The 13681-nt window shown below is 43.9% G+C and overlaps 1 protein-coding gene across 3 annotated transcripts in view; it reads right to left on the bottom strand.

Annotated features, from left to right (window-relative positions):
* The window catches only part of Tiam1 (TIAM Rac1 associated GEF 1), a 362213-nt gene that overhangs the window by 43122 nt on the left and 305410 nt on the right, over positions 1–13681 (bottom strand). For all 3 annotated transcript variants that reach the window (XM_076867146.2, XM_076867149.2, XM_076867147.2), the window contains one exon: positions 10835–11059. In XM_076867146.2, the coding sequence (XP_076723261.2) occupies positions 10835–11059 (225 nt within the window). The remainder of the gene's footprint in view (positions 1–10834; positions 11060–13681) is intronic.

Raw genomic sequence — 13681 nt, 5'->3', positions numbered from 1 at the left:
TGCTGTGACTCTACAGACCCCTGTGCTTAACACTGTGCCGGCGGTGCAGCAAATGCTCATCAATTGTGAGAAAAAAGGTTTTTATTTTAGTAATATTATGGGCCAGGCATCCTGAAAAGCAAATAAAGCCTACTTCTGCAAAGTATTTGAAAATGTCAAATGAGAGATAACAAATACGCTTTTACATCTCAGAAGTTCTGATAGATTCACCAAGCCCAAGCGCTAGAACAATGTTTTCCAGAGGGGGCGGGAACCTGTTGGTGTCATCAGTGAGACTTCTTTTAGGATAAACTGTGTACTTGGCAGGTGCACCTGGCATTAGGATCCCTGGCTTCTGGTCACCAGACACCATTAGGATCCCCAATCAGAGTGTCAGTGACACATGCACCTGTGTACTTTGCAACAGAAGCATCCCTTGGCTAAAGCCCTAAAACCCCGGGGACTTGGATTTTAACTTTAAGCATGAAACAGAAAACAAGTCTCAGGTCAATGCTACCTGCGGAGTTAGAACTTAATCTTCCACATCCACAGGGTACCCTTGAAGGGTGCTATAATTTGGATCTTGACCCCTGCCCCAAAGGCAAATATATTGCAGGTACTACTGGGAGATGGTAAAACTCCATCTTTGAGAGGCGTGCTCCAGTGAGAGATCTTCAGGTCACTGGCTGTGTGCCCTGGAAGGGGACTGTAGAGTCCTAGTCCCTCCTTCTTCCTCTCCTTTGCTTCCTGGCCAAGAGGTGGGTGGTTCTGCTCCATCACATTGTGGAGAGTGGAGCCTTCCAGACAGTGATGTGCTGCTTCTTCACAGGCCCTAAAGGCACGGGGCCAATCGATCATGGATGGATACCTTAAAACTGTGAGTCAAAATAAGTCTTTCTTCATGAGTTGGTTGTGTCATGTATGAATCACAGCGATGGAAAGCGAAGGCGTTATACCCTCACTCTGAAAAGATGTCAAATGAAAGCAGGACGGACAGAAGGAAAAGACAAAGAAGCTTCTCCAACTCTGCTCAAACGCTGGGTAAGAGATGGGGGAGGGGGGCAGGTTTCTTCCCTGAGATATAACCACAGGCCTGGCCTCAGGAGTATTTAGGGCTCAAAATTTACATGATGTGCCGCATCTTGGAACCCCAAGATGAAAAACCTCCTTAAAGTCCTTCTGGGTTTGCATTCCAAGGGCAAGTGGCAGAAGCAAAGACCAGTCAACTCTGGAAGGCCCCTCTCTCCATGATGTCATCATAGAGAAAGGCTGATCAAGCAGAAGCCTTAACCCAGTGTGACCAAACACAGGAGGAACAGTCCCTGTGAGCCAGACGGAGGTGCAGACACGAAGAACACAGGAAACAAGACCCCAAGGATGACACCACGGGTATCAGATGCAAGATGTCACATAAGTAGGCCAAAATCATTAAAAAGCATAAGAGGTGCTTCAAAAGGAGGGGAAGGTAAATTAAGCATTTCTAGAAACAGGAGCTGTTGCTACTGGAATCAGTGGATAAGAATATAAGTTGAAGAAAAGACAGAAGACTGGGAGATCTCTGAAGGCATTTCCTTACTGCAGGGACTGTCACAGCTCTCCTTGTAGGACTGCATTTCCAGCTAAAATGCTATTCACAGGGGCTTGGGGGGAAGCTCAGCAGCAGAGTGCTGGCCCCTATGGGCAAGGCTACGGGCCCAGTCCCCAGCACACACACTCCCCAAAACAAATAACCAGACACTATTCAAGAAAGGACTATAATAAGAACTTTGGAGAAACAAAGAGTGAGAGAAAATACGACAGACAGAACCTCACTAAAACCAATTCTCTAAAAGATGTGTTTTAGGAAAACTAAAATTAAAAAAATTACATGATCCTGGAAAAAAATAGTAAACAAGCTGAAAAGGTAAAAAGAGGATAAAGACAGGAGTGAATCCTAGAATACAATAAAACTCCAGCCTCTCAAAAAGGCTTTTGGGGGTGAGAAAAAAATAAATAAAAAGATGCAACCAGGACGATGGTCAGGAGTGGTTACATTTAAAGCACTTCATGGTAATTTTATGCTTCAGGAGGGAAATAGAAAGGCTAGCTTTGGTTTCTGCTAGATTAATAACCATGCACAAATGCTAAGAGCAACCATAAAAGAGTAGAAGCAGATCATATAAATTGAAAAGTGAAATTTGAAAATGCAACCGGGAAGAGGGAAAGAAATGGAAGGATACATACGCAGGGCAAATAGAATCAAAAAAGATCATAGATACAAGTCCAAACGCACAGATCTTTTAAGTAATTGTAGAACACACTAAACCTAATTCTTCAGCTTCATTGACATGCACAACAACCAAAAAACAAAGCTCTTTATGTTCAGTTCCACTTCCTGCATGTAACGTGAAGCTTTGCTCCAGCTTCATGTTACATGCAAGAAGTGGAACTGAACATAAAAAGATTAAAAGGATGGGAAAACATATTAGGCAAATGTAAAGAAAGTTCTGTACATGCCAGATCCACGATTGAGTGAAGCTATAGAGGATGTAAACAGAAAATTTTATGCTTGACCCATGAATGTAGTTCAAGCCCTATTCCCGAAGATGATGAATACACATTTTTCCAAGGATTTACAACTTTAATATAAACAGTTCATCTAGGATGGCACAAAATCAAGTCTTAACCAATACCAAGGAGTCTCTATTCATGTAGACCAGCCCAGGAGCATTTTTCCTAAAATTAAACTTTTTACAAAAGAACAAAAGACCAAAAACACCAAAGACAGTTTTAGAGAAGAAAAGCAAGATTGGGTACTTATCCTACCAGATATCAACACACAGTCACAGTAACGTGACGTGGTGCAGGAGAGAGCAGCCTGGCAGAACAGAGAGCACAGCCCCACCCACATGTGGAAGTGTGACAGAGAGCAGGCACACCACTGCAGATCCCTGGGAAAGGAGTGGAACGTTTGATAAAGGTTGCTAGCACAGAAGATTACCTGCACGATTCAAATTTACACAATGCACGAAAATCAGGGTCAAGTGGGTGTAAACCAGAAGGTAAGTAGTGCAAGCTGCTAATCTTGGATGTGAAAATACATGGGGCAAATATAGTTAACAAACAATGTATTATATATTTCAAAATAGCTAGAAAAGAGAAAATGATGAATGTTTGAGGCATTAGATTTGTTACTTACCCTGATTTGAGTATTATACAAGGAAAACACATATCAGAACATCATACTGACTCCACAGCACGTACAACCACAAGAATGGCAAATTATACTCCACATAATGTGTGATATGCCAAAATGCATTCTACTGTCATTTATAACTAAAAGAACAAATTTTAAAAAATCATACTTCACCCCATAAAAATGTACCCTATAAAGATTAATGTGTCAATTAAAATAAAAAAGAAAATATAGAAGATGATGCTCGTTAGCTCAGAGGAGAGGATTACCTCAACAAGGTATAAAAAATACAAATCATGCAAGATCAAACATCGCATCTGGCCACAGTTGAAAACTACTTTTGAATTTGTCATGTCTTGGGACTCACTCTGACCCTGAGACTGTAATGATGTAATGATGTGTGAATACCTAGCCAGGACTTCCACTGGCTTTGCAGATCCTCATGTTGCCCACCAGACAAGCTTCCCCCTGAAGATGAGAGACCTCTAGGAGAAGAGGACCAGCTGACCATCTCCCAACATATGAGCAAAGTGAACTTGAGCCTCCCCTCCCCAGGCAAACCACCGGGTGACAGAGCCACGGTAGTGGCTCCAGGTGAGGCCAGCAGAACAACCGAGCTGCAGAGCCTGGCCCACACTGCTGAGCCAGACACAGGGCAAACACAACCATTGGGCAAGTTTGTCTCACAGCAGTGGGTTACCACTAAAGAAAGCTGAGGAGGGACATCAGGAAGGATGGATTGGAGAATTCAAGCGGGAGAGGGCATGATCTCCCTCCCACACATCGGGGCCTTCTCGGATACCCCCAGCTTAGGAGGCTTCTACAGACACACTGTTGAGTGTTTCTGGAAACTTCACACGAGCAGTTCTGCAACTTTCTACTCCAGCTTCCCTTTGGCTCCCAGAGACTGCCTCAGACAACCGGCACGGACGGGATGACGTTTCTCCTGGACACTCCTGCCCACACTCACCAGGACACCCCACACTGCACAGCTCTGCTAACAGTCAGAGAGGAGCGAGCTGGAAGCAGGGCTCAAAGGGGGTCGATGAAGCGGCCAGAGCAGGGGACCTGCCTGTCTCTACGGCAACACTGAGCTCCTGGCCGGGCACACGGGTGCCCACAGGAGAGGGGACAGGACAGGGCAAGATCCATGGAGGTAAGGATGATCAGGAGGCCAGCAGCCTAAGAGAATGCACAGGCCCAGAGCAGGGCTGCAGGACAGGACTTACTGGCCTTCTCAAAAACTGCTGTTAAAAAAAATTATTGTTGGAACGGAGAAGATAATTTCTTTGCTTTTTAAACAACTTCCACATTATGTTTCTGTGGTTGAAAAGCCCTTGCAACTGGCACACCCCACACACCATTTGCAAGATAGACAATGCTGAGATTCAGGGTGGTACAAAAGCATCCATGTAAATTTACACTGAGATTTACCTTTCATTGACTTGGATTAGTCACATTGACACAGCTTCATTTAAGGTCACGCAGGACTTAAATTTAAAGGAGAAAGAAAAAACTTCTTCACCTGATATGAGCAAGGTGCATTAAGCAGATTCCCTGAATCCAATACCTCCAGAGAGGAATCAATTTTTGAAAGACCTTATTAACATCTGAGATTATTATTTTGTTTTTGTTTTTTTTCCTCTGGGTGCCAAGGATTGAACCAGGGGCACTCGACCACTGAGTCACATCCCAGCCCTATTTTGTATTTTGTTTTAAGACAGGATCTCACTGAGTGGATTAGCACCTCGCTTTTGTTGAGGCTGGCTTTGAATCCTCTCACCTCAGCCTCCAGAGCCAATGGGATTACAGGCGCGTGGCACGGCACTGGCTTAATATCTGAGTTTAAATTTCAGTAGGAAAAACAATTTATGGGATTGGTGGGAAGGGGCAAGGGAAGATTAGACACAGGCTGGGACCAACTGTTAGGCTCTGCTTTCATTTTGCTTTCCAGGTGGTTAAATGATAATGAAACAGTAAGAATTATACACAAGCAGTCATCGTTCATAACCTCAGCACCAACAGTCAGCCACCCTAGCAAAGCTAAAAAACAAAATTGTTACAAAGCAAAACTATTATATAAATTAAATAAAGTTAAATATACTCTATGGGGAAAAACAAGGAGGGAGTGATATCACAACATAAACTGGGTAGACAACTTAATCAGAAATTACACAAAATTTCAGTGTCTTTGTTTCCTACAGAGAGAAAATTTTAAAATGTATAAGAACTGTAGAGTTAGGCCTCACTGTCAGCTTGTTGTGAAAGTCATTTGTAAGGGACAGTCACAATCTTTAAAAACATAAGATTGGAAACTCTCTGAAACAACACTTTTTTCCACATGCAGGATTTGATGGGCGCCATCAATCAAAGCTCCCTGGAAATCAAAATTAGGCATTTGGATTCCTCTCATCCCAGCAGGGCCCACAGAAGAAGGCCATGTGCTAAGTGACAAAAAGCAGGGCACACAAACAATTTACAAGACACACATGGCTCTGACTTTTATCGACAAACAAACAGGGGGCCATGTGCTGCCTGGTATCTGTGAGGCTTCGGAGAACCCAAACGCTAGACCATATTTGTTTGCAGAAAGATAAATCTGCTTAGTGCCTCTTTCCTTGCAGACCCTCCCTGCTGCCTGATTGTCTTCAATGTTTTTGGAATCGAGTCCCACAGTCTCCATGGAACATCAGACTAAAATAGAACCTTGTGTTTCACAGGTACGGAACAGAAGCGTGCACAGCCCAGGCTCATCTAGTGCTGACCACGCCTGGCGCTAACAGTTTCTCACTGCGACTCAAGGTGCCTTGGACTTTCATGGCAATCACAGGAGCCTTTCCTGTTAAGCAAACGCTGCTTAATCTGCTCCCTGCAGGAGGGACATCTGTACTCCTGCACACCACCAGCTTCCACCCAGCATCAGACAGATGTGCTCATCAAAGGGTCTGACTCTCAACTCCAAGGCTGGCCCTAATTGTCTCTAAGTACTGTGGGCCTGCTGTTAGCCTCAGACGCTCTGCTTTCTCCAGCTCAAATGCAGCAATAACCACCTTTAAAATAAGAAGCAACTTCAATCCACAGAGCCCTGGTGCTTTTATTGTAATACCGGGAGCTAGTCACTGAGATAAACCAAGGCACCTGCCTGTCACAAATGGTCAGGTGGAATTCTAGGGCAAGTACATCACAGCAACATTCACTACAAAAATGAAATGTCAGCCCTAAGGGCAGAACGCAAAATGAGACCGACAAGCAGATGCTTGAAACCTTGGGAAGACACCACCTTGGGATGCCACCTGATCTATGATTCATATAATTTGCAAAAAAGATGAGTATTTGCATAATTACTGATGCAAATATCTTTGTTTAAATGGTGAATTTTATGATCTACAGCTTATGCCACCACAGTTCTCACATTTGGGGAAAAAAAGTAGGCATTCAGAATAAGCATTTACTTTTTCTTCTCCCCTAGTTAGAAAAAGGGGTGGGGAGAGGGTGCCAGAAAAGGACATTTATGTTTCAATTCTCTCAATAAATGTTTTATAAAACCTTTTAAACAATTACTTTAGATATATATTTGCTTCCCTAAGTTGATGTTCACTGACGTATTTCCCCCACTGGGTGATACAGGTATCCCGACCAATAAACCGGGCCAGTGGCTCTCAGCTAGCGGAGATTTTGCCATACACCACTGAAGTCTTGCTGAGACTACTTTCATCACAGAACAACAATAACAACCAAAAACCTGGCTCGACATGTTAATAGTGCTAGATGAGATCAAAATAAATCACAGGAGAACATGAGAGGGGCTTTTGGAAACCTCACACAAACATCAGCTTGCAACTTCCTACTCCGGCTTCCCCTTCTCTACAAGGGCTTTTCTAGAATAACAGCCACTGAAGGAACTGTCTTTTTGTCCTGGACATCCTACCAATATGTACATAAACAAGTGCTTTAAAAAAAGAAGAGAAAGAGAGAGATGAAAGCAGTCCCAGTGAGACTTCAACCAGAAGTAACTGGACGGCAAGAGGCCAAGGACAGGAAACCAGGTCTCGGAGAACACGTAGGGTAGACTGCCCCTATCCAGTCCCTGGCTTTCTATGCCAACATGGCAATCCATGGACCACGTTTCCATCCTATGTGGATGAAGGGAAGGAGAAAGCACTACTCCATGGCCCCCTAACAGATTTTCCCTACAAAAATCTCAGTGAAAGCAGATTCCCATGTTACCAAGAAGCTACAGGAGCTTTGCAAGTCACCTTGATATTCCCACTGTCTTAGCACCCCACCAGGACAGGAAAAGAGGAAGGGTCCCTAACCAGAAGACCCCAGGGCACCTTAGAATCCCCCGGGGAATTTGAAACAACCACAAAGAATGCCTTCCCAGGCAAAGTGATTCCTGAGCTCTGAAAAGGGGCCCTGGGATCTCAGCATGCAAGACGACAGAATCCCTTTCTTTCCACATGGGAAAGTATAAGCAAGCTGTAATTCATGAACTTAACTTTTATCAGAAAAAAAATCAGCTGTTGAAGATGGAAATGAAGGAGAATGTAGGTAGTAAGGACACCAAGAATTATCCATCTTTGTTTACAGGCCAGCCCATGATCATGCTCCCCAGAGACTGGCTTGGATACAAGCGTTTATTGAGTTCTTACAGGTATTATTTTAAACATCTGAGTAACTCACTTAGTCTTCACATCAACCTAGTGAGATGGCTAATGTCATCATCTCTATTGTGTAAGTGAGGGCACAGAAGGATTAAATAGGACTGTTTAAGGGCATGACGGGAACATTGACGGGAACATGGAAATGAACGCAGTCCCCAGAAATCTGGATCCTGAGCCCACTTTTAGCCACCAGGCTGTCATGCTTCCATATAGAAGCTTCTATGTGAGAAAGAGGTCCAGAAATAACCCAACCTTGAAAAGGAACCACATATTTCCATCAGGATTCTCAGAGGAGGGGAGGATCTGGCCAAGTCTACGTACTTGGGCTTATGAGATGGCAAGAGCTCGGCAGGAGCAGCTTCCAGCAGACCCTCTCTGGTCCCCAATACGCTCACCTTGACTCACTGTCAAGGTTGCCAAACACTCACTATGACCACCTGAGGATGGTTCCTGCATCAAATCTCAAACCTGCCACTCAGAATGGTTCTTATTTTTAGTTACTTTTCTAAATTTAGATCAAGGTTGCGGACCAGCTGGCCCATTGTATAAATTATCTCAGTTGTTTTCCACGTTAACTGCAGCTGTGTGTGGATACCGCTTTATCTCTGCCTCATTATGGAGCAATCTTATGGGTTATTTTATCCTGTTTACTTGTTTCCCCTTTTATCTTTCACTATTACATGGGGACTAGGAAGTGGAAGGCGGACAGGCAGGTACGCAGGCAGGAACCCGAGTCCCACGTTATGGCCATTCCATTGTGATACAACAAAGGAATGAATAAATCTCCCAAAGGTGATTCTAAAATTGCAGCTTTAATGTGTTTTAAACAAAGGTGAGTTCAGTGGATTTAGTTTGGTACCTCCACAGCGAAGTGGTCTGCAGGACACAACAGCAGTGGGACGGGAAGGCCAGCTGCTGACTGTAAATCATCATGTAGAAGGCAGAATAGTCACTGTGTGCAGATCCCACCAGATATTTATAAAACACATAAATATATATGCATTTTTAATTATTAAAATTGGAAATATATATGTACACATATATATGTGTACATATATATTTATATTTGTGTGTGTGTATACACACACACACACACACACACACAGTTTTTTTTAAGGAAAAATAGACCAAAACATCAACAGTGATTTTTTTTTAAATATTTTTTTAGTTGTAAGATGGACACAATGCCTTTATTTTATTTATTTATGATTTTATGTGGTGCTAAGGATAGGACCCAGTGCTTCATGCATGCTAGGCAAGCACTCTACCACTGAGCTACAACCCCAGTCCCAACAGTGATTTCTTTAAAGAAAGACTGTAAGTAATTTCTGGCACACTTTACGCCAGTGTTTGTCAAACCTGTCCACACAGGGCCAGATAGTATTCTGGACTTTGCAAACTGTAATTTCTTGTCAAAACTTCTCAATTCTCATTGTAATGGGAGAACAGAGAAAGGTGTAAATGAGTAGGTGAGACTGCGTCCCAGTGAAAGGTTATTGAAAAAACATGCAGTTGGACTGGTTTTGGTCTGTGGATTGTAGTTTGGTAATCCTAGTTTTATATCTATAACTATAGGAAGGGCTCAAATAGGGGAAATAACATAAAACCAAAAGACAATTTAGCACACACTGTTGCTTGGTGTTATGCATGTCCAAGCTTTAAAAATCCTTTAAATAATGTAATCTAACATAATACTGAAGTCAAGAGAGAAACAAGGCTCTATGAGTGGAATTTTAAGGGATCGATGCTGCCATCTTGTGGTCACATCGAAGAATAACCTTCAAGGTCTCAATTCCCTTTCCTTTAGGGTACATGACTCATTGGAGCCAATTTTTTAAAATGAGACTGGTACATGGGACTCATGAAGTCATGTCACTCACTCAGTGACACGTGAACCAAGGAGGTCAATAGTAACCAAATGAAATGCAATCAATTTTCTGAAGCTGCAACAAGTTGAATTCTTCCAGGAAGCCACTGAACAAAAGAATGAGAAGCTTATAGGGTTTCTTAGCTGGCCTAGCTTCATATGGTAATTTTAAAAACAACAATGGCAGATAAAATGCCCAATTCAGATGCTACAACTCAGATGTGAAAACTAAAAATGACCCCCACCCCCCTTTTTTTTTTTAAACCCAAGCCAAGAGAAAATAATTCCAAAATGCAACTTCCAAAACCCAGACCCCAGAACCCAGTCATGGACAAATAAACAAAACAATCTACCCTGTCCATTTGGTTACTCACTCGCCCACCTCTCGCTGAACAGAAATGGGTCACCTATGTGCAAAGAGCAGGGAAGACAAAGACTTAGAATATAAAGCCACTCCCAGGAAACAAGCACAGAAGAGACACAAGAAAGTAAGCATAGTATCATAGGGTCAGAGCCCTCAGGGCAGAGGCATTTGTAGGATCACGGGAGCCCAGGGGAGACAGCGAACTCTGTGGGGTTCCAGGAAGACTTCCAAGGGCAGGTAGCGTTCAAGCTGCGTCCATTAGGATGAGCACAAGGTTGCCAGAGTGAGGGAGAGGGAAAGGAAGAGCAGCAGATGGGGAAGGGCAGGGGGTTCCGCTAACGGGCCCATGTTCAGACTCCAGGTTGGAAGAGCCAGAGAGTCAGAGACCAAGGAGCTCTGAACACATTTCCACTCTGGTCATTTCGAGCCCAAGGACAGGACTGGGATAGGCTGGGAGAGGACTCAAGAGTCTCAGCATCTTATGTGATTCCCAGCGGGGTGTCTCCTTATCTCTACCCATAGTCAACTTTTCTCCAAAATAGCAAACACATATAAAGCTTTCTATGGAGGACGGGTAGATTTGAAGAAAGACAGTCAATCCATGACAAGAACACTCCTTGGCCCTTTGAAATTTCCACAGGAAGCACAGGGTCGGTAATCAGCCCATCTCACATGTTTTGTTCTGCCTGCAAGACAGAGGAAGTCCACTGACATATGCAGGCTGCGTGGCCAACCTCCCAGGACTTGGCTGAACGGCCATCACGGGCCCCCAGCCCTGGGCCTACCTGGGTGGCTGGTGAGGAAGGCCAGGGGGCTCTCGCCGAGGTCCACGGGGCCGTCCACTCGGTGGGGTGGACTTTCCAGCAGCTCCACTCCTCCCTCCAGCTCAGGGTAGGTCCTCACCAGAAGGCCCAGGGAGGGCTGTGAGAGGAAATCTTTGAGCACAGAGGAGTTGAGGGCACCAGCAACACGGTTATTGATCTCGAGAATTTCATCTCCCGCCTTCAGGCCTGCCAACGCAAGGTGGAAATTTTTAATGTCACATGCAGAAATCAGAACACAACAGCTTACACGTTCAGCCAGAAAGGGCACACACCAAGCTCTCCAGAGCAGGGGCCTCAGCTCCCGGTGCTGCTGCCAGCAAGCCGCAATGCTCCAAAATGATGATGGGATTGGAAGGTTCTGGACATGGGATTGGAAGGTTCAGAACATGCCTGTCCTGACCTCAAACATCACCAAAACAAACTCACTCCTTATTCAACTGATACGATCTAAGCATTTGCCAATTTCTCTTCACAAATGCAAATTCTGGCTATCTTCCAATGATTCTGTGCTGCAATCAGAACGTCTGGGGCATATTCATGTCTACTGGTCATTTCTATAAAACCAAAACCTCGATCCTCAGCACCACATAAAAATAAAATAAAGACATTTTATCCATCTGTAACTAAAAAAATAAATATCAAAAAACTTTATTAAAAAACCCCCCAAATCTCTGGCTATAAATACACAAGCAAAGCTGTCTTATTCCAAATACATTTAAAGACAACAGTGTACAGATGCAAATGCAATACTTGGTCCCCTCCCTCTCTAATGACATGGGACCTTGGGGTGAATTTTTTTCAGGAAGTCCCAAAGTTCTGCTGCTACTTTTGCAAAGCATGAAGGGGGAGGTCTGGGACCTAAGGGAACAGCCCAGAACAAGCCCAACCTGGAAGAACAAGAAGTCGTGACTAATTCTGGGGCAGTTCAAACCAGTATGGAAGGAACATTCCAGCAGCTGGAGCAAGGGTGAGGCTAGGGAAGAACAGAGAAGGGAAGCGTGAGCTCTCAGCTAAGGGAAAAGGAGTCGCATTCCTTATTTTATATGCTAATGTGTAGAAACAAAGTTGGAGAAAGGAGTGAAGAAAGACCAAAGACAAATGAACTGCAAAAGGGAGAAGTGACCCAGCCCCTCAGGCATCGGGGATCCTACCTCTGGATTCCGAAGAAAAATGATGCTACAGTGAGGTTCTCAGTTCCCAATTTGACTGAGTCACACACCCTGGCTCTCCTTACTCGGGTTTCCAAAACATGTGAAATCTATTTGCTACCACAAAACACTCCAAGAAACAGTACCGGTGGAGAGGGAATGGACGAGAAAAAAAGAATGTTTTTCTCCAGATCAGAGGCAAAATTCTGTGAAGCTAATTTCATTATTAAGTAAAAGATTGGGGCATCCCAACATTCAGATCGAAAATACAAAAATTTCTATTTGTGAAAAGCAAGGATTGGGGTTTTTTGTTTGTTTGTTTGTTTGCTTTTTGGTCTTTTCTTACAACAACCCAAGTACTTATAGTTAGATATTAAAGGAACTTACTTACTATAAGAACAAAAAGACTTAAAAATCAAAACCATGGATGAGATTTTTCAAAAAGAAATTCCAGGTCCACGTGAGCAACAGAACATGACTGTGTGGTCGGTTGAGTGGTGACCCCACAAAATATGCCACACCCCAGAACGTGCGAACATGGTCTTATTTGGAAAAGGTGTCTTTCGAGTTGTCATTAAGTTAAGGAACGTGAGAAAACGTGATGCTGGGTTACCTGATCCTAAGTCCAGTGACAAATGTTCTTGTAAGGACACTCGGAAGACCCAGAAAGAGGAGGAGGAGGCACACGGAGACAGAGTATGGAATGATTCATCCACAAGGCAAGGGAGATCTGGGGCCACCAGAAACCAGACAAGACAAGAGAACAAGAGAGGGTTCTCCACAAGGACCTTCCAATGGCTTCCTTTACTTCAGACTTCTGGCTTTTTCCAGAACTGTGAGAAAGTACATTTCTGCTGTTGAAGCCCTGGGTTTGTTGTGCTTGGTCATGACAACCGTAGGAACACAATACAGGTAGGAATGAGCAGGAGGTAACCCCCATACTGAGAACCAACAAAGCCCCCCCAGCATCCCTCCACCACTGCCTCCCCAGGGGATGGCTCTGTGACTACTGGTAATGCCATCGAATCTCTTCCAGTTTTCATTTCTAAGAGGGAAAGCGGGTTAAACGAGAGTAGATGAAGTAATCCATATAAAACTCCATGGAACCTAGTCAACAGACATGAGCTCTTGCTGTTGATATTTGGTAGAAGAAATGCACAAACTTTTCTTTCTAGGGCTGGGATTGTGGCTCAGTGGTAGAGTGAGAGGCATGGGGCTCAATCCTCAGCACCGCATTAAAAAAAAATAGATAAAATAAAGGTATTATATGCCCATCAGAACTAAAACATTTTTTAAAAAAACAAAACAAACAAACAACAAAAACAAAATTTTTCTTTCTAACAAAGAATCGCAGCCTGCTCAGAAATAATCCCCACCCACCGTGGAGACAGTGACTGACCATGAGGAAATGCTGGAAGTATCAGGCTGTCTAGAGTAATAGGGCACATGGCTTTCTTGATGGCTCTGTCCTATGTGCCATCGGGAAAAAACTTAGATGACATCAACTGACCCTCAGGTGACTCGAAGAGTAGAATGACAGCCCCAAACAAACACGCCACAGGGAATAAGTGCAAAATACCATCCTTGGGTACAAAACGTCAATTCTACAAGCAGAGCCACCAGGAGCTCCGCCAAGAGCAGCATGTGTGTGAAGGGGAGC

This window comes from Callospermophilus lateralis, chromosome 10 (genome assembly GCF_048772815.1).
Source record: "Callospermophilus lateralis isolate mCalLat2 chromosome 10, mCalLat2.hap1, whole genome shotgun sequence".
Classification (NCBI taxonomy): Eukaryota; Metazoa; Chordata; class Mammalia; order Rodentia; family Sciuridae; genus Callospermophilus; species Callospermophilus lateralis.
The sequence above is the reverse complement of the archived record's forward strand: the minus strand, read 5'-3'. Positions and strand labels throughout refer to the sequence as shown.